This window comes from Bufo gargarizans, chromosome 6 (assembly GCF_014858855.1).
Source record: "Bufo gargarizans isolate SCDJY-AF-19 chromosome 6, ASM1485885v1, whole genome shotgun sequence".
In the NCBI taxonomy this organism is placed as follows: domain Eukaryota; kingdom Metazoa; phylum Chordata; class Amphibia; order Anura; family Bufonidae; genus Bufo; species Bufo gargarizans.
In genome coordinates, this window is record NC_058085.1 from 313,480,449 (window position 1) to 313,507,674 (window position 27,226).

Sequence of the window (27,226 nt, forward strand, 5' to 3'; positions counted from 1 at the left end):
ATTTCTATGAGTGCCGGCGGAACGCACATTCCCGGTGTCCGTGTTTTGCGGATCCGCAAAACACATACGGATGTGTGAATGGACCCTTACATTGTGTGTCAGGACGGATCCATCTTGCTCCGGACCACATGGCGGACAGAAAAATGCTGCATGCAGAGTTTTGGCGTCCGCCTCCAGAGCGAAATGGAGACTGATCGGAGGCAAACTGATGCATTCTGAGCGGATCCTTTTCCATTCAGAATGCATTAGGGCAAAACTGATCCGTTTTGGACCGCTTGTGAGAGCCCTGAAACGGATCTCGCAAACGGAAAGCCAAAACGCCAGTGTGAAAGTAGCCTAAGCCAGGCACTAGGTCAGTGCTACAGAACAGTCTTTATTCTGCAGTACTGACTGTACACCGCAATCTACCTGCCCTCTTCTGCGATTGACCAGGCGATCACGATCGATGATTTGCTGACCCCTGATCTTCAGGAAAGCATTAAAACTTTGGGCCGTTTTATTGCTGTTACCGCAGTAAAAAAGGATTTATTGGAATACTTCTGGCATCAGATAAGGATCCCGGTCCTAGTTTGTCTCTTGGAATGATATGTAAGTAAAACCTCCCATAGTCGGGGTGTTTTATTCTGTAGAGTTCTGTCTATTGTTTCTAGCAGGAAAGGATCTGCATGGAAATAATGTGGTTGACATCCCTCCCCTCATTCATAGATCAGGCTGATAAAAAGAAATTCACTTCCCAAAGAAATAAATCATGGCCAGCCGCGCGGGTACTTTGTTCATCTGTTACGTTGAAGCCTTGTATGCGGCGCTGGTGTACGCCTTTCATTATACCTGGTGCTTATTTTTACATGGAAACAATGTGCAGCACAGCACAAGCCGATAGTCGTGTGTTTGCTCAGTACTAGCGGAGAAATGCCAGGGCCATAGGAATGGTTAACAGTAGGCTTCGTCCAAAACGTCGACACATAAAGCCCGAATATTTGACAAAAGGACACTCCTTTGGCATGTGTTGGGTACCTTATGCCCTATGGGTACATTAGGCATATGATGCATGCTGTAGAACGAGAGCATCTCTTGACACTGCTGCCGTAGGTCTGAACGTGCAAGCTGCAAATCTGATCATTAAAGGGGTTTTTCAGGGCTTCCTAACTTCCCGCTCATCTGTGTGAACCTGTAAAAATAATAATAAATAAAAAAAATATATAATAAATAAAAATTCTAATTTACTCACCTATTTCAAAGCGCTGTGGATCTGCTGATTTCAGGACCGTTGACTACTAAACAATTTTGACTTCCGCCAACATCACGTCCATTTTCTTACTCCCTAAAGTTTTCTGTCCCTGGAATCTTGCTTCATCTAGCGACACAAGGACAGAGGAGGAAGTCCCCGAAAACCCCTTTAATTCAGCTTGAAAATTGTCTTGGTGTATAAGGCTGTGTTTCCTGAGATCCCAGCACAAACGAGGTGTGCAGCATGTGAACACTGGCTAAAGTTCCTATGCATACGTGTTTGACGCCTGAGGAAGGGGCAGGTCCTGCCCTGAAACGCGTTGCTATTCTACACAAACGAATATACTACACAGTTGAACGTTTCCTCAGCAGCATCGCCCTCAAAGTCTCCTTTTTTCTTAATTTCTTTTGATTTAAAGGGGTTGTCTGAGATTTGGTGTTGATGACCTTACACTCAAGGATACATATCTATCCGATGGTGTGAATAGTAATGGCCGTAATCCATCAGCGGTTTGAAAGCATTGTTCTGATGCCGTAATGGGGAGGTCAGCTAACTCGGGTGTATTAGCATAGAGGGACTTCCCATCTCCAGCAAGGGTGGAGATTGCAGGAGGAGAGTCTTGTGCCGTAAAACCCTTTGGATCTTTGCCGTTAATCCTGCTGGTTTAAATTTACACGGTCTGGTAAATAATTTGGGATACATCTTTATAGACATATGGAACCAGTTTCTAATATGGGAATGTAATTTCATTTGGATGTGAAAAGTAGGTCTTTAATATGTATTAAAGAGGACTTGTCTCCACTCCTGACATGTCTGTTTTAATAGCTTCATACTAGGGGTGGGCGATATGGCCTAAAATCTATATTGCGATATATATATTATATCTATATTAATTTTAAGCATGTGCGATATATATCGTGATATATTCTATATTTCGGGGGGGGGGGGGGGGGGGGGGCCTAAACTTTTTTTTTTTACTTTTTATTTAATAACTATTAGCATTCTTAGGGGCTAGAACCCTTGTCCTATTCACCCTAATAGAGCTCTATTAGGGTGAATAGGACTTCAGACTCTCCTACTGCCCTGTGCATAGTGCACACAGCAGCACTGAGGGCTTGAGTAGCATGGCTGCCATGGTAACCGATCGGAGCTCTGCGATTACACTGCTGGGGCTCCAATCAGAAGCTGCCACCAAAGATTGTATTGTGTGGAGGGGCGCAATTAATATAATACTTAGAAGAGGGGGAGTAGAAGGGAGGGGCTGTGGCCACTGCGCCACCAATAAATATAGTTAATATGCCTGAATACAAACGTAGACTGCATGTGCTGGTCATATCCCATACCTGCACGCCGTGATCCTCCGCAATTAACCCCTCAGGACCTGAGGGGTTAATTGCGGCGGATCACGGCGCCCAGTCATAGAGGCCGGGTATGGGATATGGCCGGCACATGCAGGCTACGTTTGTATTCAGGCATATTAACTATATTCATTGGTGGCGCAGTGGCCAGTCCCTCCCCTCCTCCTCCTACTCTCTGTTCTCATTGGTGGTGGAGTGATCACAGTCCCTCCCCTCCTCCTCCTACTCTGTTCTCATTGGTGGTCAGCGGCAGCCGCACACAGTGGGGAGGGAGGGACTCCTTCCTTCTACACTGTGACTGCTCAGGAGAACATGGTGCGTGCTGTGTCTGTGTGTGTCTATATCGCCCACCCCTACTTCATACATTCCTCATGTAATAACAATTCTGGAGCATCTATTCTTATGTCTCTATGTTGTGCCATTCCTTTATTATTAGAAGTTATGAATGAATTGCTAGCAGTCTGCAGTAAGGGTACAGAGGGGGAGGTAACAAGTTGGGGCTGTGTACCTGTACAGTCTGAAAATGGCAGCACTGATTGGATAGAGTGAGTCTGTGCAGGTACACCCCCCCCCCCAACTGGTTACCTCCCCTCTGTGCCCTTACTGCAGACTGCTAGCAATTCATTCATAACTTCTAGTAGAAATAATAAAGGAATGGCACAACATAGAGCCATAGGAATAGATGACACGGAATTGTTATTACATGGGGAATGCATAACGCTATTAAAACAGACATGTCAGGAGCGGGGATAGGTCCTCTTTAAGGGTGGTTTTCTATGAATGCAACACATGAGCTACACGAGTGATGGGATGTGCTATTTGAATGCATTTGTGCTTCAGTTTTAATATGCTAAGACCATGGTTGATTGAAACGCATAAGCAAAATGGTGGTTTTCTGTTTGTATCTTGGGGGGGGGGGGGGGGGGGTGAAGATTTCTAGTCATTCATTGGGAGTGCTATTTATAGCTTCAGGGGTAGGTCATCAGTATCAGAGTGGTTGGGGGTAGGGTTGGGCGATATACCGGTATCACGATATACCGCGGTATTAAAAAAACGGCGATATGGCGATATCGCAGTTTCCTAAATACCAGCGGTATTTTGTGACGTCAGCGCACATTGTGCGCTGACCTCTTCTAAACGTGCGTCCGCCCGCCCACCCCTCCCTGCACCTTGCACCTTGCACCTTGCATCTTGCATAGCGCTGGGTAATTACTTCCTCTCGCTCCTGGCCTGCCTCCTTCTTGCTCCGCCTCCCTTAGTCAAGTCTCCACCCACCATCTGACGTCGTCATCCACCAGTGCCGGCTCTGTGTGTGGCGAACTGGCGATCCCCTGTGTGAGTACTGGTGTCTCTGGAGAGACTTTTTCTGCGGCTGTCTCACTAGTGTGTGCTCTGTCTGATGACGAAATTATAAACCTACTACTTCCTGCAGCGGCCGCCCCGACTCTCCCTCCTCCTCGCTCCCATAAGACCTTATTATAACGCTCCTTGTGGCCCCCCATACAGTGTAACGCCTCCTTGTGGCCCCCCAAACAGTGTAACGCCTCCTTGTGGCCCCCCATACAGTGTAACGCCTCCTTGTGGCCCCCCATACAGTGTAACGCCTCCTTGTGGCCCCCCCATACAGTGTAACGCCTCCTTGTGGCCCCCCCCATACAGTGTAACGCCTCCTTGTGGCCCCCCCCATACAGTGTAACGCCTCCTTGTGGCCCCCCCCATACAGTGTAACGCCTCCTTGTGGCCCCCCCCATACAGTGTAACGCCTCCTTGTGGCCCCCCCCATACAGTGTAACGCCTCCTTGTGGCCCCCCCCATACAGTGTAACGCCTCCTTGTGGCCCCCCCCATACAGTGTAACGCCTCCTTGTGGCCCCCCCCATACAGTGTAACGCCTCCTTGTGGCCCCCCCCATACAGTGTAACGCCTCCTTGTGGCCCCCCCCATACAGTGTAACGCCTCCTTGTGGCCCCCCCCATACAGTGTAACGCCTCCTTGTGGCCCCCCCCATACAGTGTAACGCCTCCTTGTGGCCCCCCCCATACAGTGTAACGCCTCCTTGTGGCCCCCCCCATACAGTGTAACGCCTCCTTGTGGCCGCCCCCATACAGTGTAACGCCTCCTTGTGGCCGCCCCCATACAGTGTAACGCCTCCTTGTGGCCGCCCCCATACAGTGTAACGCCTCCTTGTGGCCGCCCCCATACAGTGTAACGCCTCCTTGTGGCCGCCCCCATACAGTGTAACGCCTCCTTGTGGCCGCCCCCATACAGTGTAACGCCTCCTTGTGGCCGCCCCCATACAGTGTAACGCCTCCTTGTGGCCGCCCCCATACAGTGTAACGCCTCCTTGTGGCCGCCCCCATACAGTGTAACGTCTTGTGTTTTTTTCTCTTTTAAACGGGCATTTATCGCGATATATATCGTTATCGCGATAACTTTTTTAATATCGTTATCGTCTGAATATTTTTGATATCGTCCAACCCTAGTTGGGGGTCTGACTCCTGAGTTTGTTAATCAGTCACATGGCCTAGGCGCAGCTCAGTCCCATTCAAGTAAGGCTACTTCCATGTATTTGATTTCTTTTCCGGTTTTGAGATCTGGCAGAGAATCTCAAAATCGGAAGAAAACTCCTTTTTTGTTTTTGTTTTTGTTTTGTTCCCATTCGTTTTCATTGGGGACAAAACTGAACAAACCAGAAAGGAGTGCACCAGAATGCATTCTGTTCCGGCTTGTTACGTTCTATGACCGGACACAAAACCGCTACAAACTGTGGTTTGTGTTCAGTTTGCAAAACTGAACAATCTAGATCCGGCACTAAAAACAATGTAAGTCAATGGCGCCCGATCAGACAGGAAATAAAAACTGGAAGGAAATCGCATATGTGAAAGTGGCTTAAATGGTGCTGAGCTGCAGTACCAAGCACAACCACTAACCGATGGACAGCGCTGTGCTTGATAACTTGCCAGGAGGCTGCAGCCTTTTTAAACAGCTAATCAGCGGGGGTCCCAGGTGTTGGGCCCGCCAATTTGAAATTGATTAATGAATATCAGAATCTGGACTCTTTAAATTTTTGCACTTTTTTATTTTTACCTTGTAACTCTCTCTCAATCCTGTTCTGCATAAAAATCTAGACATGAGAGAATATATGTGAAGCAGGACACGGGGGCGAGACTGTGTAAACCCCAGGCAATCCAAACCCCTTATGCCTCATTCACACGTCAGTGTTCGGTCAGTGATTTCCATCAGTGATTTTGAGCCAAAACCAGGTGCGGCTCTAAACACAGAACAGGTGCAGATCTTTCCCTTATACTTGATCTCTGTGGAGGCTCCAATCCTGGCTTTGGCTCACAATCACTGACCGAACACTGACTGTGTGAATGAGGCATTACTTTTCTCCTTCCTGTAGGCTCTCAACAGGTCCCCAGTGAAGGACTCCCACAACCTCCACCACCTTCTCGTACATTTCTCAGTGTTGCTTTCCCCACCAAATGTTAATCTATTTACCAAAAGTGTGTTTTTCACAGGACTCCATCAATGTGAGGCCCACCCCGTGGTGCGGTTGTACATATTTATTTTCAGATGTGTCATATCCTCTTGACTGGGCGCATTCATTAGAAGTGGATTCTGCAGGACATCTCCTTGTTCTTATTTGAACAGATGGCTATACTGGCAGGGTGTCTCGAGCGATGCCAGAGCGCAGTCTGTCCAGAGACATTCTTTTTGGATGTAGGTTTACAGTATAAGTACAGGTAGATTTTTACTAAGGGCACTCTGTCATGATGGTGTGAGCACAGTACAATAGTCCGGCCATCACTGATGTAGTCAGTTTGGGTTGGGGAAGCCGTGGTTGGTTTGAGAGATGAATCCAGCACACGTGTACCCCCTTATGGCGTTAAATAGTTGCGCAACTGTCCAGCATCCATAGCTGGACAGAGATGGTTTCATGCAACGTGTCTCTGTCCAACTTCCGAAGACTTCCCACACAGAGTAGGGGACTTAGGAAGCTACTGGATTTGTTTTGTCCTCTGGTGATCTTGGGACATGTGGCCGGAGGGCCAGACAGATGTGAACAAGCTCCTATTTCTCCCTAATTCTAAACTGATTGGATGATCTGACAAGACCAGATAGGAAAACCGTTCTGGGGTTGTCTCTAGTGCTGCCTAGTGTCTGCAGAGCTGGGACGGTGATGTTTGGACACATGGTTTCACTTAGACTTCAGAGAGGAAATAGCTGTGGTAGATCACAAGGATCTGGGGAAGAAAACACATACCACGCTCCAGCATGAAGGAAAAACATCAGCTGGATGACCTATTTCTTGGAAGAACTGCAGCTCTATTACGCGTGACCCAGAATTTGTTAATGAAGTACCAGATATCTTGAGTTTCAGATGAGATGTTGCTTGGGTGTTACTCTAGTAATTGCAGAAACCAGATCTGAGATGATGGGGGTGCTACATTTTGAATATTGATGACTGCATCATTAAACTAGTCTTTAGATCTTCCAGTATTAGAGGACCGTGTAGCACTACAAATTCACCTGGGCATTTAAATATATACAGTAGTTGCCATAACCGTTTTTATGATCTCTCTGCAGAAGACTTCTAAGGGTTCAACCACATGGTCAGGTTTCTGCCTGCAGTTTTGAACGCCAAAATCAGGAGTTAATTCAAAAAAGAAGAGAAATCATAGGTGTCCTTTTATATTTTCTCTCCTTTTAAGAATCCACTCCTGATTTCGGCTTTCAAAACTGCATGTAGAAACCGGACCATGTGGCCGTACCCCAAGGGTGCTGCCAACACCTTCAGGTTTTTTATGTAGTTTTTGAAGCCAAAATTGGGAATGGATCATTACAGGAGAGAAAGCATTAAGGCCTCTTTCACACGGGCGTTGCGGGAAAAGGTGCTGGTGCGTTTCGGGAACATGCGCAATTTTTTTCCACGCAAGTGCAAAACATTGTAATGCGTTTTGCACTCGTGTGAGAAAAATCGTGCATGTTTGGTACCCGAACTTCTTCACAGAAGTTCGGGCTTGGGATCGGTGTTCTGTAGATTGTATTATTTTCCCTTATAACATGGTTATAAGGGGAAATAATAGCATTCTGAATACAGAATGCATAGTACAATAGCGCTGGAGGGGGTTAAAAAAAAAAACCTCACCTTAGTCCACTTGATCGCGCAGCCCGGCTTCTCTTCTGTCTCCTTCTTTGCTGATTGCAGGAACAGGACCTGTGGTGACGTCACTCTGGTCATCACATGATCCATCACCATGGTAAAAGATCATGTGACGGACCATGTGATGACCGGAGTGACGTCACCACAGGTTCTGTTCCTGCAATCGGCAAAGGAGACAGAAGAGAAGCCGGGCTGCGCGATCAAGTGGACTAAGCTGAGGAAAAAAAAAAAAAATTAACCCTTCCAGCGCTATTGTACTATGCATTCTGTATTCAGAATGCTATTATTTTCCCTTATAACCATGTTATAAGGGAAAATAATAATGATCGGGTCTCCATCCCGATCGTCTCCTAGCAACCATGCGTGAAAATTGCACCGCATCCGCACTTGCTTGCTGATGCTTGCTATTTTCACGCAACCTCATTCATTTCTATGGGGCCTGCGTTACGTGAAAAACGCACAAAATAGAGCATGCTGCGATTTTCACACAACGCACAAGTGATGCGTGAAAATCACCGCTCATGTGAACAGCCCCATAGAAATGAATGGGTCTGTATTCGGTGTGGGTGCAATGTGTTCAACTCATGCATCGCATCCGCGCGGAAAACTCGCCCGTGTGAAAGGGGTCTAAAGGTTTTGGCTTAAAAAAAACTGCATAAAAAAAACCTGAACAGCTGGGCTTTAAGGAAAATCACTTGAAGGACTGTTTCCCATTATGAATGGTAGCTGAAGGCGCTCCTGCTGCCGCCTCAGTTGTCCAATACACAGCGGTGTTTGGGGGAAAAGATGCAAGCCTAGCTCGACCTCATATATTTTTATTTATTTTTTTAAATCACGGATGAGAGTATGGAACATCCATTGAATCAGTTTTGTTCTCCGTTCTTCTGGTCCGTCAGAAGAACAGGAAAATAAAAAAATAAAGCAGATCTGTTTTTTCGATCAGTTTGAATCCATTTTTGTCAGTTCCGTTAGACATCCATTTATTTAAGACTTTTTCTCCAGTATAAAAAAACTGATTTCTGACAGAACTGACATAAATGGATGCAAACTGATCGTAACTGATGCTCAAAAAAAGACAGCTCATTTATTTTTAGTGCAAACTGATGCTTAGCACGACTGAGGCTCCTTTCACTTCAGCGATTTTACTGTCCGCTTTGGAGGTCCGGCATGGGATCTCAAAACCACAGCAAAATCCCTTTGTTACAATTGGGGTACTTTTCACACTTGCATACAGAATGCTGTAATCCAACAACGCAAATGGGTACCATTTGTAGACTGATCCGGATGCAGATCCATCTCGCAAATGCATTGCAATACCCGATCCGTCTCCCCGGTTGTCGTGCAGAAAAACGGATCCGGTATTTATATTTTTTACATTTTTAAAGGTCTGCGCATGTGCAGACCGCAAAACCGGATCTGTTTTTACGGAACACTTGGGGCAGGATCCGGCATTAATGCATTTCAATGGAAAATATTGCCGATTTCCGGCAAGTGTTCCGGGATTCTGGACGGAGAAAATACTGCAGCATGCTGCGGTATTTTCTTCATCCAAAAACCATACAGTGACTGAACTGATGCATCCTGAACGGATTGCTCTCCATTCAGAATGCATTAGGATAAAACTGATCAGGTTTTTTTTTCTGGTATTGAGCCCCTAAGACGGAACTCAATACCGGAAAAGTTTAACGCAACTGTGAAAGTACCTTAATACACCTGTCTGCATCCGGTGGTATTGAACATGCTTAAACTGGATCCGGCGCTAAAGCAATTGTAAGTCAATGGTTTCGTGTCCGAAAAAAATGGATCCGGCACTATTGACTTGCTTGGTTTTTGGTGCTGGATCCGACTTCTCATGCCGCACACCAAAAGCAGCAAAAATTCTGTTGCGGATTTTGGCGTGGTCTTGCCATGGTTTTCACCCTATGTGTTGTGTATGGTGATATCATATCTGCAGCATTTAAAAGCCAATTTACACTGCAGATTTCTTCTGAAGCATGTGGATGACAATTCATAAAACCTCATTCACTCAGCTGGTGCTGTAAAATGGTGCAGGTTCACACCTATCTGACATTGATGGCGTTTCCGAGTTCTGCTCGCTTCTATTCAGAAATCCAATAAAAGTAAATAAAGAACATACCGTGCAAGGGCGAGCGCCGCTCTATTCATGGCTATGGGACTAATAGCAATGTCACTAGTGGTGAATTGGCTATGAATGTCCTGCTGCTGTCCATTCACTTTGAGGGCCCCGTTCTGGAGATAGGAGCGGGCCCCAGAGGTGGGACTCGCACCTAACAGATACTGATGGCCTATTCTAGTGCTACGCCATCAACGTCTGAGATGAGACAACCCCCTTTAAAGAGATCTAGCAGTCGTGGTGTGGATTTTGATGCACTTTGAAACCCGCGCACGGTTTTGCGGTGTTACGCTCCTTTATACAAGTAAAACTCAGTTGAATCTACAGCAATTAGTGGTGGTGCAAGAACCGCACAAGACCACCATGACAGCAGGAGGGTAACCCGATCTGTATTCAGAAGTTGCATTCATTATTGTCTTTTTAATCAGGTATCCCGGCCCCCCATGACCACTGTAGAGTACTGTATTATGGGGTCTTGCACTGCACACGTTTTGATAAAAAAAAAATCTGCTATTTTTGTACAGATTGGTAAAAATGACTGTTTTTGCTTAGAGGAAATATCAGATTCCGCTCTTTGATGGCTCGTGTAGGATGTTGACTAAAGCCGACCTTTTAAAATGCATGTTTTTTTTCCTCTCCTTCCAGGAACTTCTTTTCTAAAAGATCAAAGGACCTGAAATCGCCTACAGCGAGCGCTCCCGGCTGGAAGCTGTTTGGTAAAGTTCCTCCTAGAGAGAACGCTCAGAAAGACTGTAAAATCCTTCAGCAGGTGAGCTGCCGCCTTTCTAGTAAATGCTAGAATAATAAAAAAAACGCCGCTCTCTGTGTCTCATCCTCCATGTCTGAATGTCTCCGTGCCACTGGGATACGCCTCTCAAACCGAACAGGGGAAGGCTGCAGCTGGCCGAACACATTAGATGTATGGTGTCTGAACATGGCGACTTAGGCCTCATGCACACAACAGTATTTTTTCACTGTCAGTGATTTGGCTTCAGTGGTCCGTGTCCGATTTTGCTTCAGTTGTTTCCTTGTGTATTCCTTTTTTTTTGTCTGACAGGGGGGAAAAAGGAAGGTTAACGAAAAGTGTAATTTTATTGCACCAAGGTCTTGTAGAAAAAAAATGGACACGGATGACGTACCAGTTGTGCATCCGTTTTTTTTTGACTGACCCATTGACCTGAATGGGTCCGTCCTCCGTTTTCCACTGACAAGAATAGGACAGGTTATATTTTTTGGATGGACTGGAATCACGGATCACTGACGCGGAGAAAAAACTGAGGACTATCATTTTTCTTTTTCACTGCTCCATAGAAATGAATGGGACCTCCGCTAAACTGTGAAAAATGACGGAATGGACGCGGATGCACACAACGGTCGCGTGCGTGAGGCATTTTGGTGAGGCCGACCAACCGTCTCAGGCTACTTTCCCATTTGCAGCATCGATTGTGGCGCTGCTGAATGCATTCAGAATGTCTGCTGGTCCCATTAAGTATAATGGGGTCCGGCGGAGAAGACAGAAACCGCTGCACGCTGCGATTTGTGTCTGATTCTTTGCTGATCAGGGGGCCAAATCTCTGTGCTGCAGATGTGAAAGTAGCCTCATCTTTATGGGGGCCCCTTGACCCGAGGGATAGAAGTATTGGGGTTGTTGATGAAGCTACCCCCCTTATGGATAACACATTCATTCTTGGCTGAGCATGCATGTGTATGTGGGGGGTTGGGAGAACCGCAGTTGGCCAACAGCTATCTAATGTTTATAGACTGTCCATACAAGGACGCTATGTCTGATTTCTTATTTATTTATTTGCTCAATATGAAGACGTACTTATCAATTATATAAAAATGTCTCCTTTGTTGTACATTTTTATGTTGTTTTCTAGTTAGTTTTTTGGGATGTTCAGACATATTGGATTTTTCCAGTGCAGGGATACAATTTTCATTTTGCTTTTGGCCAGATTTATAGAGCCCTCCGTATTCCTCCCTTACCCTATCTTCACTTCAGAAATCCCTTTGCTTGTTGGAAACCATCAAGCAGCGTTCACAGCTTGTTTGAACACTTAGGACGCGTTGGCACAGCCGCTCGTCCAAATGAACATCTGTGCCTGGAACTGCTCATAGTTCTGTTCATTGGAGCATCAAAAATGTCCGATCTACATATGAATACCTGATGCTTGTCAGTGAGCAGGGCTGCAGTAGGTCCACTATGTAGTAATGGGGTCCATCACTCATCAAACTGTGGATTTAAAGGGGTTATCCTATGATTGATGTAAATCAGACATCTGGTAGAACATGACTATGCCTTTTGAGCAAAGCTAGAACCAGCCCTGTTCTGCACGTGGGTCCAAAGATCTCCACATTCACTGCTCCAATTGCTCTGTAGATTATCTTCATCCTGACAGCTCAGGGGGCGTTTCCTTTCTGCTGCTGCTCTCTCCCTGTAACTATCGCAGCTTCTAACAGAACATATGGCTGGTAGCAGCTGAAGATTTAAACTGATCACGTTCGACCAGGTCACTGAGATGGACAAAAAAATAAGGAAAAGAACAAACAGCAGGTGGCGCTATACAGATACATTTTATTGAATAACTCACTGGCTGTACTAAATGTTTAATAACGTGCAATTACAAAAGTATTCAGATCCAGCTGCTGGTTTGAAAAATGTAGAATATTTTGCGACACAACCTCTTTAACTCAGCGTGTATGCCCAAGTCAAAGGAACAGTAGGACTAGGAATAAGAAGATGGCCTTCCCCACAGTGTTGGTTAGGCCTCATGCACACGAACGTTGTTTGTTTCCGTGTCCGTTCCGTGTTTTTTTTTTTTTTCCGTGTGGTGTCCGCATCAGTATGTCCGTTCCGTAGTCCCGCCAAAAAATAGTGCATGTCCTCTTTTTTTTTTTTTTCTAGTTTGCGGACAAGAATGGGCATTATTGCAATGGATCCACAAAAAAAACGGATGCCATACGGAACATCATCCGCTGTGTGCATGTAGCCTTAGGCCTCATGCACACGGCCGTGTTCCGCGGCCGAGAGCGGACCAGTGGAAACCCGGCCGGGATTCCTGCTGACAGCATGAGCGCACGGCGTCATTGGTTGCTATGACGCCGTGCGCTAGGCAAGGTTGTGCACCTGAAAAATATTTCTGTCTTAGGGCAGATTGGGGAGGCTCCTGCTTCAGCCAGTTGTCTTACTGCCAGACACAGGATAGTGAGGAGCAGCAGGCGGATATGGCTAATTTTATGGCATTCAGAGAGATGATTTATTTATTAGATTTTTATATGTAATATGAGACAAAAAAATAATAATCGAAGAGAATTTCTTTGTATAGTTTTGTGCATTTTGTATGTTTAGCATCCCTTTAAAGCAGGTATGCTCAACCTGCGGCCCTCCAGCTGTTGTAAAACTACAACTCCCACAATGCCCTGCTGTAGGCTGATAGCTGTAGGCTGTCCGAGAATGCTGGGAGTTGTAGTTTTGCAACAGCTGGAGGGCCGCAGGTTGAGCATGCCTGCTTTAAAGGAAATCGGTCACCATGAAAATGAGAATTGGTCTGCAGGCAGCATGTTAGAGCAGGAAGAGCTGAGCAGATTGATAAAATATAGTTCTGTGGGAAAAGATTCTGTAAAACTTGTATTTTTATTCATTTAAATTCCTGCTCATTCTGGGCTGTGAAGTCCAGGAGGCGGTCCTATCAGTGATTGACAGCTCTCGCTGTATACAAAGGGACAATGTCAGAGCGGCTGGAGCAGCGTGATCCCGTGAGACTTACTCTGACAGCAGTCTGGACTGAGGAGCAGAGGGACAAGAAGCAAGTCTGCATGCAGGGCTGGAGCGTCGGCCGGCTGCTTGTCCCTGCGCTCCTCAGTCTGGTCTGCTGTCAGTCTCACAGTATTAGGCTACTGGAGCCCCTATGACTTGGCGTGTACTGACTGCACACTGCATTGACCCTGGTCATAAGGGTTCAGTGTATGAACGCATGCCGTGAGCTCCCTCTAGTGGTGCCAGAATGTTTCATCTATGCAGTGAAGTTGGAGATCCGAATGTTAAAAGCTAAGCTTTGACCACTATCAATAGATCTATCTATGTATGTATCTATGTAATTAATCACCCCTAAATTGGGAGCCTAAAGTCCACACGATGTTAAAAAGTTGGAAATTCACTCACAAGCCTGTACTGTGACAGAACAGTGGAGTACGCAGCATCTTGCATTTGTCATGTTATCTTTCATTAGTCTCATTTTATATTTTTGGGAATACAGTACAAAGGAAAGCATACATTAAGATGATTTTCTGTTAATTTTCATGTATTTAACCAGCAGTAATAGCTGATAATCGCTCCCTTGCCATGGGTATTGTGCAGTAAGTGGCAGGCAGCTGTGCCCGCTCGCCTGTATTAATGTGGTGTAATAATCCTGTTTACATCCGAATGACTAAACCTAACGTTCTTATGATGGGGCTGGTGGTGATGATGATGACGGCTCACTGACTATCGGACCACAGTATCCACCTCTATTGGACCCCAGCAGTGCAGTTTCTAATGGTTTCCATTCATTCAGGGTTGGTCGCTCTGCCGGTACAGAAAATATTTACCAGCTGCTCTACACGGAGATCTGACATGTTAATGAGACGGCTTCTTGCAGGGTTTGGTAAGGAAATGATTGAGAATATTGGAATGTGCTGGAAGGGTGGGAGAGGCGGCTCAAGTATCCTGGGTTGGTCTTCAAAGGGACAGTCCTTATATAAAGGCAGCAGGGGTCCCTGTTCTCCTGCGTGGTCCATTTATAACTCCGTTATCTTCAGGTGATGACATTTCTTTGTCATATTGTTAGAGGGGTAATCCCATCCAGGCTGTCCATGGAGTACCCTTCTTATGCAGTGACATGGGTTATGGAGACAGATAAGCTGAGCTGCGCGGTTTCGGACTCCTATAGCAGCGAGCTCTGCTGTCTGTGACCTAATAGGTACAGAAACAGCGTAGGTCATGCAACTGCGCTGCTTATGGCGTGCTCATTCGCCCCTGCAGGAGTTCCTTGGCTGGTTTGCGTGCACCTTTGCCATCGCATAAAGCTACTTGTACACATGCGTCGTTCTTTTCCGGTATAGAGAGCTGGCAGAGGATCTCAATACCGGAAAAAAACATTTCCGCTTTGTTCCCACGCATTCTGAATGGAAAGAGATCCGTTCAGGATGCATCAGGACGTCTTCCGTTCCGTCAGCATTCCGCTTTGTGACCGGACACAAAACCGCTGCAAGCGTCAGTTTTGTGTCCGGTCATAAAAACGGACAAAAGACGGATCCGGCACTGAAAAAAATCTGGTTTATTTTTCTTCCTTTAGCCCAAAAAAAACTGTATCCATCACCCATTGACTTTAAATGTATTTAGTGACTGATCCTAACGGAACAGATGCATCCTGATGTGCAAAATCAAAACGGATCCGTTTAGTTCAGGTATTGAGACCCTCTGTCGCACGCAAGTGTGAAAGTAGCGACAGGTATTCTGAACTTAGCTGTGAAATGAGATTGGAATACCCCATAAAGTAAAACTTTTCCTTACCTACCCCCTCCTGTCAAACACCTGGAAGCTGCCTATAAAGTGACCGTAGGTGTGTGGGGGGGATACAGTAGCATTGTCATTATGCTCCATGTCTGCGCTAAATCAGGAAAAACCTAATGAACAATCATTTAGAGAATGTGTGATTGCTGGGACGCTCCCCAATCATCTCGTGAGCAGTCCAGCATGCGAGCTGCCGCTCCTTCCCATGTCTGATGGAAATAGTTGAGCGGTATTTGTTCCATAGACTATTAATCAAGCAGTGCCTGCTGTTCCCTTCAAACTCCTCGCCAACACAGTTGCATCGGAGAGAGCATGAAACTTACTTAAAGGGAACCTTTCATGTGGATATTTGATTATAATCTAACTAATTATATACAATCATTAACTACTAAAAAGTACCTTAGATGTTTTCACTTACTGGTGTGACAGATGGTTACCTCATAATATACACACAAAGATGCCACATGCTAATGAACTGATTTGAGTCCAGCTTGATGTCAGTGAGTCCAGCGTTTATTTAATTCAGAGCTATAGCCACTCCCCTGCCCACCTGCTGCTGATTCATATGGAAGAAAAAAAAACAGCAGCGGGTGGGCGGGGAGAGTCAGGAGCTCATGAATATTCATGACTAATCATTATCAGCTGGAGCTTTTCAATACAAGATCTTGGCAGATTGACTGGGTCAATTAAAGAAAGTGACCCAGCATTTTGCTAAGAGAATCAGTCACTTATTTATGTTGCCCTTAGTTAGGACACCATAAAACTGGTGACAGGTTCCCTTTAAAGGGGTTGTCCCATCTGGGACATTGACGGCATATCGCTAGTATATGCCACCAGTGTCAGATAGGTGAAGAAAATATCCCACCTCTAGGACCCGCTCCTTTCTAGAGAACAGGGCCCCCCGAAATGAAGGAGAGCACACTGCGCATATATGACTTGCTCTCCGTTCAACACCATTAAGGTCCATTCACACATCAGCAAAATGGGTCCGCATCCGTTCCGCAATTTTGCAGAACAGGTGTGGACCCATTCATTTTCAATGTGGCCGGAATGTGCTGTCCACATCCGCATTTGCTGATCCGCACTTCCGTTCTGCAAAAAATAAAAATAAAATAGAACATGTCTTATTCTTGTACGCGATAGCGGACAAGAAAAGGCATTTTCTATGAGTGCGCCGGCGATGTGCAGTCCGCAAAATGCGGAACGCACGTTGACGGTGTCCGTGTTTTGTGGATCCGCAAAACACATACGGACGTTTGAATGGACCCTTAGAGATCCCAAACCAGTCAGGCAAGCACACGCTGCTATTTTCGGAAATTCCGTAGCCATGAGCGGAGGGTGACCACACATGCATGGCTGCTCTATACTTTGGGGGCCCCATCCTGGCGGTAGAAGTGGGTCCTAGTGATATGCCATCAGTGTCCCAGATGGGAATGCCCCTTTAAGGCTAGGGCTACTTTACAAGTGGATATCACTTTCCAATCACAAAGTGGTGCCACAATTTAGTTTCACTGTGGCAGTATTTACTAGAGCGGTACAATTTGAGTCACTAACCGCTAGGGGCACTTATGAATATCTGTTATCCAGGCTTTCTACAGGGGTGCCTGACATTGAGCGTCAAGAAAATTACAATGAACTACAGGCTCAAAAAAACTGCAGCGTAAGTAACCAGTTGGCCTTTTCCTACACCTAAGGTGGTTCCTCGTCAATAGACAGTCTAATTCCTGGCAAAGTAAAGAAGTTTGAGGATAGCTATTCTAATTTATTATTTTTTTTTGCTCTGAGATCTGTTGTTACAGCAGAGGCCTATTGAAATGAATAGCATTCCATAGTTAAAAGGCAATGGTAGGATATGGATGATCTATCCTCAGGCTAGGTCATCAGATCGTCATGGGCCCCACTTCCAGCTGCCCCCCAGCTGTTTGAGGGCCATGGTGCGAGGGCTGCGTCCTCTTAAAGTTTACTTGCTCGCTTAATAGCAACTGTGCAGTGTAGTTACACCTTTGGTCCCTGCCAATCTGATATTGATGACATCGGTATCCTGACACTGCCCAACCTGTAACATCAGATTGTAGGTTTTTGCTTGGTCGTAACTGTTATGGCAGCGCAGGAGGAAATCTAAGGTCGGCGTAAAAAACAATTCTGAGTAAATTACCGTATTTTTCGGACCATAAGGCGCACCGGGTTATAAGGCGCACTATCAATGATCGCCTGCTAACGCGTTTATTTCCATATATAAGGCGCACCGGGTTATAAGGCGCATTAAATGAAACAAAACTCTGATACGGTACGGTAAGTCAAATTTTATTCAACTCTTTCATAATAACCATAAAATGGTCTTTAACAATAACTCTCAACATTGTTCAGTAAAATGAAATACAAACAATACACTAACTTTTTCACTTTATTCTTCTCCCGCAAATCCATCAAATTCTTCATCTTCAGTGTCTGAGTTTAACAATTGGGCGATTTCGGCATCAAGCACGCCAGTATCCCTCTCATAATTCCCATCATTATCCGAGTCAGTCTCGTTGCTGTTATCGGTACTTACCGGTAGCTCTTCAGTGATAATTCCAGCCTTCCTGAAAGCTCGGATGACACTGGAGACTGATACCTCCGCCCAGGCATCCACGATCCACTGGCAGATAGTGGCGTAACTCGCCCGGCGTTGCCTCCCTGTGTTGGTGAATGTGTGTTCGCCTTCTGTCATCCAATGCTCCCACGCAGCTCGCAATTTAGCTTTAAACGACCTGTTGACACCAATATCTAGTGGCTGGAGTTCTTTGGTTAATCCACCCGGAATGATGGCAAGCACCGAATTAGTTTTCTTCACTTTGGCTTTGACAGTATCGGTCAGATGGGCGCGCATGGAGTCATAGATCAATAGGGACGGAGATTGGTGGAAAAAGCCATCCGGTCTCTTGACGTAAACCTCTCCCAGCCAATCACTCATCTTCTCCTCGTCCATCCAGCCCTTCGGGTTAGCCTTGATGATGATGCCAACCGGAAACTTTTCTTTTGGCAGAGTCTTCCTTTTGAAAATTACCATGGGTGGTAGTTTCTGGCCATTAGCCTGGCAACCGAGAACTACAGTGAAGGATGACTTCTCGTTTCCTGTAGTGCGTATAGATACTGTACTGGTCCCTGTTCTCTCGACAGTACGGTTTACGGGGATATCAAAGGTAAGGGGGACCTCGTCCATGTTGGTGATGTGTTCTGGCCGGATCTTCAATTCATTGATCTTGCTCTTGCAGTAGGTACGGAAAATGGCCAGCTTTTCTTGGTAATCCTTTGGCAGTTGCTGTGAGATTGTAGTTCTTGTGCGGATGGAGAGATTACGCCTTTTCATAAAACGGAAGCACCAAGAGGGACCTCCTCGAAAGTCGTTGATCTCCATGTCGCGTGCTATTGCTGTTGCTTTGAGTCGAATAGAGACAGTAGAGACACTTCTACCTGCGGTTCTCTGTTCAATAACCCACTGTTCAATTTTGTCCTCCAACTGTGGCCATCTTGCTTTGTTTCCTCGGAAACTCAGTTTGGTCTTCTTTACCTGGCGCAGGGCATCTTCTTGCTTCCTCCACTTCCGTACCATTGATTCATTAATGTTGAATTCTCTCGCAGCTGCTCTATTTCCATGTTGTACTGCGTGTCTGATAGCGTTAAGTTTGAAATCCGCTTCATAAGCATGTCTCTTAACAGGAGCCATTTTTAGGGCAGCGAGTACCGGTATAGAAAATGAACGAATGAATGCGCACACCCCCTGACTACAATGGCCGTAATGCCCAATCCAAGCAGTGCAGCTTCCTAGGATTACCAATTCTAGGAAGCTGCACTGCTTGGATTGAGCATTACGGCCATTGTAGTCAGGAGGTGTGCGCATTCATTCGTTCATTTTCTATACCCGCTGCCCCAAAAATGTCTCCTGTTAAGAGACATGCTTATGAAGCGGATTTCAAACTTAACGCTATCAGTCACGCAGTACAACATGCTGGCCGTGCTAAAACATTTTGACACATATCAGTGCTAGGTCAGAAAACGCCATACATTAGGCGCACCGCATTATAAGGCGCACTGTCGATTTGTGAGAAAATTTAGGGATTTTAGGTGCGCCTTATGGTCCGAAAAATACGGTACTCATTGTGTCTGGTTTATCAGTGAATTTCTTGAAAACAAATTAAACTGTTGGGTAAGACATACAAGATGACATTTTCATATGTTTGATGATTAAAGGGGTGTTCCGGTTGTTAGACGTGATCCCCTTTCCACAGAATAGGAGATAACTATTAGAACAGTGGGGGTTCTACCGTTTGGATCTCCACTGATCACAAGAACAGGGGCCCAGTATCCCCTGCAGTCCCCTCTGAAATGAACGGAGTGAGCGGTTGCACATAAGCGTGGCCTCTCCGTGGGAGTTCCGGAGATGGTGGTGTACATCGCTCGGCTGTCTCCGGAATTCCCATAAAAATGAATAGAGCGGCCGCATGCATACCTGACCAGCCGCACTGTTCTTTTCAGGGGCATGTAGGGGGTACGGGGCCCCCATTCTCGTTATCAGTTGGAATCCCAGCGGTAGCATCTGATAGGATAGGAGGATAACTTCTAACAACTGAAATACCCCTTTAAGGCTACTTTCACACTTGCGGCAGGACGGATCCGATAGGCTGTTCACCATGTCGGATCCGTCCTGCGGCTATTTCGCCGGACCGCCGCTCCGTCCCCATTGACTATAATGGGGATGGGGGCGGAGCTCCGGCGGTGCACTGCGAAAGCCGCCGGACTAAAAAGCCTGACATGCAGTAATTTTAGTCCGGCGGCCTTTCGCCGTGCACCGGCGTGCTGCGCCGGAGCTCCGCCCCCGTCCCCATTATAGTCAATGGGGACGGAGCGGCGGCATGGAGAAATAGCCGCAGGACGGATCCGACAGGGTGAACAGCCTGTCGGATCCGTCCTGCCGCAAGTGTGAAAGTAGCCTTATGCCATGCAAATGTTATGAACTTTTAGTGCAAACTCCTGCTCTATTCTGCACAGCACGAAGGCTATGAATGGCGCTGTATGGGGCCTAACGTGCTGTGAGCAGAACCACCGATGACCTACTTCCATGTTTGATATCCTGATTGTTCCTTGGATTCTTCTTTCCCTCTTCTGTGTTTGGTGTGTCACTAAGGCTTTACTTCTGTTTTTCTCATTAGGATGACAGCTCTGGCGGTCTCTCTTCAGTCTCCACGCCAAATCTATTAAACACAGGGGTATGGAATTTAATATATTTGTTTGCTAGTCTCTGTTTGCTCCATGCATGGTCTGTCTGACAGTCAAGTCTTGGTTGTGCACGGGATGTTCACTTCAGCATGTTCATTCATCCAAAACATTCTAACAAGCCTGCATCTCGCTTCCCTGCCTGGCGTACACAGACAACTGCACGGTACATGTCCGATGCCTGGAAACATGTCTGAAAATGCATGTCGGTAGTAGAGTTGTTGCAATAGCAAATTTTTGATTCGGTTTCGATACCGTGAAAAAATGCATTCTGCATTTTAAAAAATGGCGAATCGCACAGTTTTTATTTATTTTTCTGTTCCGGTGTTCACCTCATAGATTTTTTAAAATATTTTAATAGTTTGGACTCTTCTGACGTGGCAATATGTTTATTTATTGTTTATACATTTTATATGTGAAATTGGGAAAGGGGGTGATTCATACTTAATATTTTGGTGGGCTTTTTTTTACTTTTTTATTTATAAATTTTTTTACACTTTTTATTTAATAACTATTTCCCCCCTTAGGGGCTAGAACCTGGGATTTTTTTCATCCCTTGTCCTATTCACCCTGATAGATCTCTATCAGGGTGAATAGGAGTTCACACACTCCCTGCTGCCCTGTGCATAGTACACAGCATCAGGGATGTTACCATGGCAGCCAGGGCTTCAGTAGCGTCCTGGCTGCCATGGTAACCGATCAGAGCCCCAGTAACTACATATATGAAAATTGAAATTAGGGTCGAAGTGTGACAGTTATCCTTTAAATGAGTAAAGATTTACTATTTGAATCTTTAATTTGTTGAGATTTGATGTGGGATTCAAGTGTCCCTTTAATTAGTTTCAGCAGTGTATATGCCATAAATGTTGGCTAGGTGTTAGTCCTGGATGTATAGCTGACACCTGTCTGGAGAACGAGCGTGCCTCCTCTCCTGAAGCATCCATGAGATGCAAGCGATCTGATGGTTGATTTACTATTTGTATCCGCGCTTCCATTAGAAGAACCATGTGGGAAACCAATTTGCCCCAAGTGGACATACTGTATGGACATTGATTTTGTATTCTATGCAACCCCTGAACTTTGCAGTGCTGGGATGTATTGCTGTGAGTCAGCTTGAGGACCTCTTTTAGGAAAATCATTCTACCATGAGGGCGTATGGAGAAACAGTCTCCATAGCTGATCTCTTCATGAACTCGGAATACTTCATTTTGAGCACCTCACAGACTTGTTCACTGATTTGTGTCTTTAGGGCTGAATGAACAAAGCATGGTGGAGACACGGTGGCGTTGTCCTCATGGACACTAATCAGAGTTTGTTTTTTAGGAAGAGGAAAGTACAGCCATGATATGTGACCATGTACAACTTTTAATCAAATGATTTTATACTGACCTTGGTGATCTCTGGATCTTATTGGATCTGCAGAACCATTCACTGACCAGAGGGAAAGATGATCCATCTTAATTTCTATCTAAAATACTAGGGGGAGGGGATTTATCATCTCCTTTCTGCCTGAAAAAGTGCCGTTAAAAAGCCACAAACTATGCATTTGCGACTTTTTACCGGCTACCGAATTGTTGCATCTGTAGGCTTAAAGGGTTTCTACCATCAGAATTTCTCTTATGTAGCTGACTGACATGTTTTTTACATTTCTCCCTGCTAAAATACACACTTTTACAATATGCTAATGAGCCTCTAGGTGCTATGTGAGCATAGATTCAGCACCTAGAGGCTCGGTCTACTCACCCTTTATCCCGCTCAGGTCCTCCTTTCTGCCCGCCCCGCTCCTCTTGATTTGATGTTCAAGGTACATGCATCGTTGAGGAAATCCTGCGCCGTTCACTTCTGTATTCGGCGCAGTGAGTGAAGGCCGCGCTCCTGGTGCCTGCTTTCTCACTGTGACGTAGTCAGCGCAGGCGCAGTGAGGAAGCCAGCACCAGGAGCACGGCCTTCACTCAGTGTGCCTGCGCCGAATACAAAAGCGAATGGCGCAGGCGTGGGGTTTCCTCAACGATGCATGGAACTTGGACATCAAGAGGAGCGGGGCGGGATAAAGGGTGAGTAGACGGAGCCTCCAGGTGCTGAATCTATGCCCTCATAGCACCTAGAGGCTCATTAGCATCTAGTAAAAGTGTGTATTTTAGCGGAACGGCTGCAGGGAGAAATGTAAAAAAGGCACTGTTATGTAGTGCTGACATTAGCACATCACTAATGTCAGTCAGCTACATAACAGTAAATCTGAAGGAAGCAGGGCAAGCCACCCCACCCCAATATATAAAAATATATATATATATTTTGGCAGCACCAATTCACAAAAATATACAGCGGGTTCTATGTCCAAGGGTGTGACTCCTTACCCCAAAATAATAGTAGAAAACGGACAGCACATTCAGTAGAAAATCATGGTTTATTGACCCATGTGGGACAGTGAAGCAACGTTTTTGGCTCTGTGTCCGAGTCAATAAACCACGATTTTCTACTAGATGTGCTGTCCGTTTTTATATATATATATATATACACACACACACACACACACACACACAGTGGGTCCCTATATGCTACTGCCTGTCTTCACAGCCTTCCATCAGTGAGATACGATGAGAAATCTTCTTGACGTGTACAATGGACTGAAGGCTCGGAGGCAATATTCACATTGTGTTGCCCCATTTGAGCTTGCAGACTATTTCACAGGAGACCACCTCATGCAGATGCCCGCCTGTCTTTGTACTGTAGCATGGCAGCAGTTCTGTGCCCCCGTGCTGTTTCATAGATCACAAACACTATATATAGTGGCCTTTTTTGTAGATTTTTTTTTTTTTTTTTTGAGAAGTTTCTTAATCCTGCAGTCTTGACGGTTTTCCAGCTAATTCATAGTTTGAATGGAATGGTTTCCTATACACGTGGAGCTGCAGCTGGGGCTCGACTCCTTAATCCAAGCCTGGAGAGCATGGAGCATGAATCCCATTGAGATCCAGCAGCGATGACCTCATCCCAGCTTGAATGTGTCATCGGGAGGGACCGCTTGACCTTGTGAACCTTTGGCCGCCTCCCTAATGGCATCATTCTGATTAACGGAGGACATCATATTTGCTTTGCCAGGAGCCCGGAGAGGAACGGGACTGATTTATACAAGATTAAACAAACTGCTGTCAAGGACATTGCAGAATAAAGTGGACTGCCTGCCTGAATGTTAATGCTGACATCCACCACACCATGATGCATCTAGAGCTCTGTGCTCTCCATTCACAGAAATAGCCGTTCCAGTCACATTTTATCATCTGTTCCCTCCCCGGACATGTCTGGTTCAGCCAACGCTGCAATACCTAGGAAATAACAATACTAGGGCAACTCTTCTCAAGACTCTATATTGTGCCATTCCTCTGCTATTCCTGTTGAAAATGTAAAAATAAATTGACAACTGGGCATTACCATTCCCTTTGTAAGTAGGACGCGTTCATGAACAGTGTAACACGGTCAGTACTGAATGTGTAGGCGCACACCCCAACAGTGACAGCCAGTGCTACGGATCAGTGAGGTCCACTGTGCCAACTAACCGATTTGGCAACTCTAAGGGCATTATTCTTGAACTTCCCGATATTCACCCTTTAACCCCTGTACAGGTATCTGGACTTCACTGTGGGTTCACAACCAGACTGCTACCTCCTGGGGTAGTCCCGGTGTAGTTAGCCGCTGACCCGCTGGGGTCAGGGACTGCAGTGCAAACAGCAGGTTTCTCCGGATAACAAAAAAAATAAAAAAAATAATGCAGGTTTAGTCTGAACAGTCACTTAGGCTTGAATACTGGTTTGGAGGTCCAGGAAGTGTAGATGAATGCAGACACAGGATAGACTGGCAGGCATGGTAGGTGTGCAGGCACAGGATAGACTAGCAGGCATGGTAGGTGTGCAGGCACAGGATAGACTGGCAGGCATGGTAGGTGTGCAGGCACAGGATAGACTGGCAGGCATGATAGGTGTGCAGGCACAGGATAGACTGGCAGGCATGATAGGTGTGCAGGCACAGGATAGACTGGCAGGCATGGTAGGTGTGCAGGCACAGGATAGACTGGCAGGCATGGTAGGTGTGCAGGCACAGGATAGACTGGCAGGCATGGTAGGTGTGCAGGCACAGGATAGACTGGCAGGCATGGTAGGTGTGCAGGCACAGGATAGACTGGCAGGCATGGTAGGATGTGCAGGCACAGGATAGACTGGCAGGCATGGTAGGTGTGCAGGCACAGGATAGACTGGCAGGCATGGTAGGTGTGCAGGCACAGGATAGACTGGCAGGCATGGTAGGTGTTGCAGGCACAGGATAGACTGGCAGGCATGGTAGGTGTGCAGGCACAGGATAGACTGGCAGGCATGGTAGGTGTGCAGGCACAGGATAGACTGGCAGGCATGGTAGGTGTGCAGGCACAGGATAGACTGGCAGGCATGGTAGGTGTGCAGGCACAGGATAGACTGGCAGGCATGGTAGGTGTGCAGGCACAGGATAGACTGGCAGGCATGGTAGGCGTGGAGGCACAGGATAGACTGGCAGGCATGGTAGGCGTGGAGGCACAGGGTAGACTGGCAGGCATGGTAGTAGGGAAGACTGTGCATCCCACAGCAGCTGGAAGGTGGAAGGATCCATAGAGCAAACTCTGCAATTGAGCGGGTCCCACAGATGCTCAGTTGGGTTTAAGGGGAACGTACTTGAAAGCCTTGGTCATGTTCTTGGAAGCCAGTGTTGGGTATTTTTAGCCATGTGACGTTGTCACATTGTCTTGCTGGAAGATCCAGTTCGTCTTTGGTGCATTCACATGACCGTAAGTGTTCTGCGGTCTGCAAATTGCTGATCCGCAAAACACAGATACCGGCCGTGTGCGTTCCGCAATTTGCAGACCGCACATGGCCAGCGCTATATAGAGAATGCCTAAGCGGTTGCCGACAAGAATAGGACATGCTCTATCTTTTTTGCGAGGCCACGGAACGTAACAACGGATGCGGACAGCCCCATTAAAATGAATGCGGATCCATTTATATGGTCGTGTTAATGCCCCCTTAGAGAGTGCCACCACCAGCTTGTGTTTTTCCAGCAATGGTTGCAGGATGTTTGTTTTCTGATGTTTCTCGCCTCACACACCAACGTCCATCCGTTCCATGAAGCAGAAAAAGCGACTCATCGAAGAAGAGGAACCATTTGCCAATCAGCAGGGGTCCAATTTCAATCTTGCCAGAAAAATTGAAGCCTTATTTGCCAGTGCAACTTTGTCTAGCAGATCTGCTGTGGATTCTCCGCTGCTGGCCCCATGCATTAAATGATTTTTGTAGGATCACACTAATTTGACCCGAATCCCACAATAGCAGATATTGGGGGACAATTTGCTGCTCTGGTTCAGTTTGCTTTCTAGTGAAGTGATGGAAGACATAGACCAGGTTCAAGTCAAGTCAGAGCTAAACGCCAGCAGTGTTCCCCTACTTACACCTCTGGTGAAAGGCAGACATGCCACTTTGAAGCCATAGAGCGGCTCACATCGCAAGTTGGCCACAGTGGCCCAGACTAATCCTAATGTTGGTATAAGCTTAGACCGGCACCAGATTTATCACAGGGTCTCCGGCTGGATGCTAAATTTGGTGCAGGGATAGACTCGTTCTTCTGACTCTTTGCCAGCTATTGGTTGCCTTACATTGAGACAGATTGTAAGCCAGAATTGCACAATTCTGCACTAAAATTTCAGAGCATTTTAGGTTCTTCCCACTTTCCTGTGAAGGTCCATCCACTTTTAGCTAAATCGCGCCCATGTCAAGCATGCAGCAAATTGCACCACATTTTTTAGACAAATTTTTGGCATAGATGCATTAGTAACTCTGCACCAATGTTTGATTTGATGTATGCCACTTTTTTGTTGGTGATGCACTATGTAGGATGTCTGCTGTATTTTCCTCAAGATTTATAAAAAAAAAAAAAAAAAGATATGTTGACACAACCCTGACACAGTCCATAGGAATACAATTTTGACTTCCGTTCCGTTAGCCGCTGTCAGACACACAGCCTGGAGGTACATGGCTATGAATATTACGTGAACACGTCATTTTATTTAAATTTTTATTCTTTATATTGTGCTTTTAGCTGCTTTTAGATTATAGTTATTCTGCGCAAGCCATAGTTAACCCATTGTAGTCATTTTTTTATGGTTGTCTTCGGACTGTTAATTATCCCAGTAAATTACACAAATTGCGTCTGCCGAAGAAGTGGGAACATTTTGTATCGTTCAGAGAGGATACATTCAGTTTTTCATCTGCAGAGTAGATTAAAATCACTTTCATATGAGTCACTGCAAATTGTACGTACTTTTGGAAAGCTCAAGCTCATTTCAATATAAGAAGTGTGAAATGAAGTTGTTTAGATGTGACGTCATCAGAGAGTCATTATACTCCTCCGAAGTAATTTTTCTCAAAGTCAGCCTCTTTAAAGTGACCCGTTTGTTGTGCAGTGATGCTTGGAGGTCCCACAGCTCTCGGACCTGCTGGAATCCTAAATTGTAAAGCGTTACA

At 46.0% G+C, this 27,226-nt stretch overlaps 1 protein-coding gene across 2 annotated transcripts in view; it reads left to right on the forward strand.

Annotated features, from left to right (window-relative positions):
* The window catches only part of TBC1D12 (TBC1 domain family member 12), a 118,090-nt gene that overhangs the window by 24,499 nt on the left and 66,365 nt on the right, over positions 1-27,226 (forward strand). Inside the window, exons 2-3 of one of the 2 annotated variants that reach the window (XM_044299959.1) lie at positions 10,532-10,655; positions 20,627-20,683. In XM_044299959.1, coding sequence (XP_044155894.1) covers positions 10,532-10,655; positions 20,627-20,683 — 181 coding nt within the window. The remainder of the gene's footprint in view (positions 1-10,531; positions 10,656-20,626; positions 20,684-27,226) is intronic. The other variant, XM_044299960.1, reaches the window with a different exon arrangement.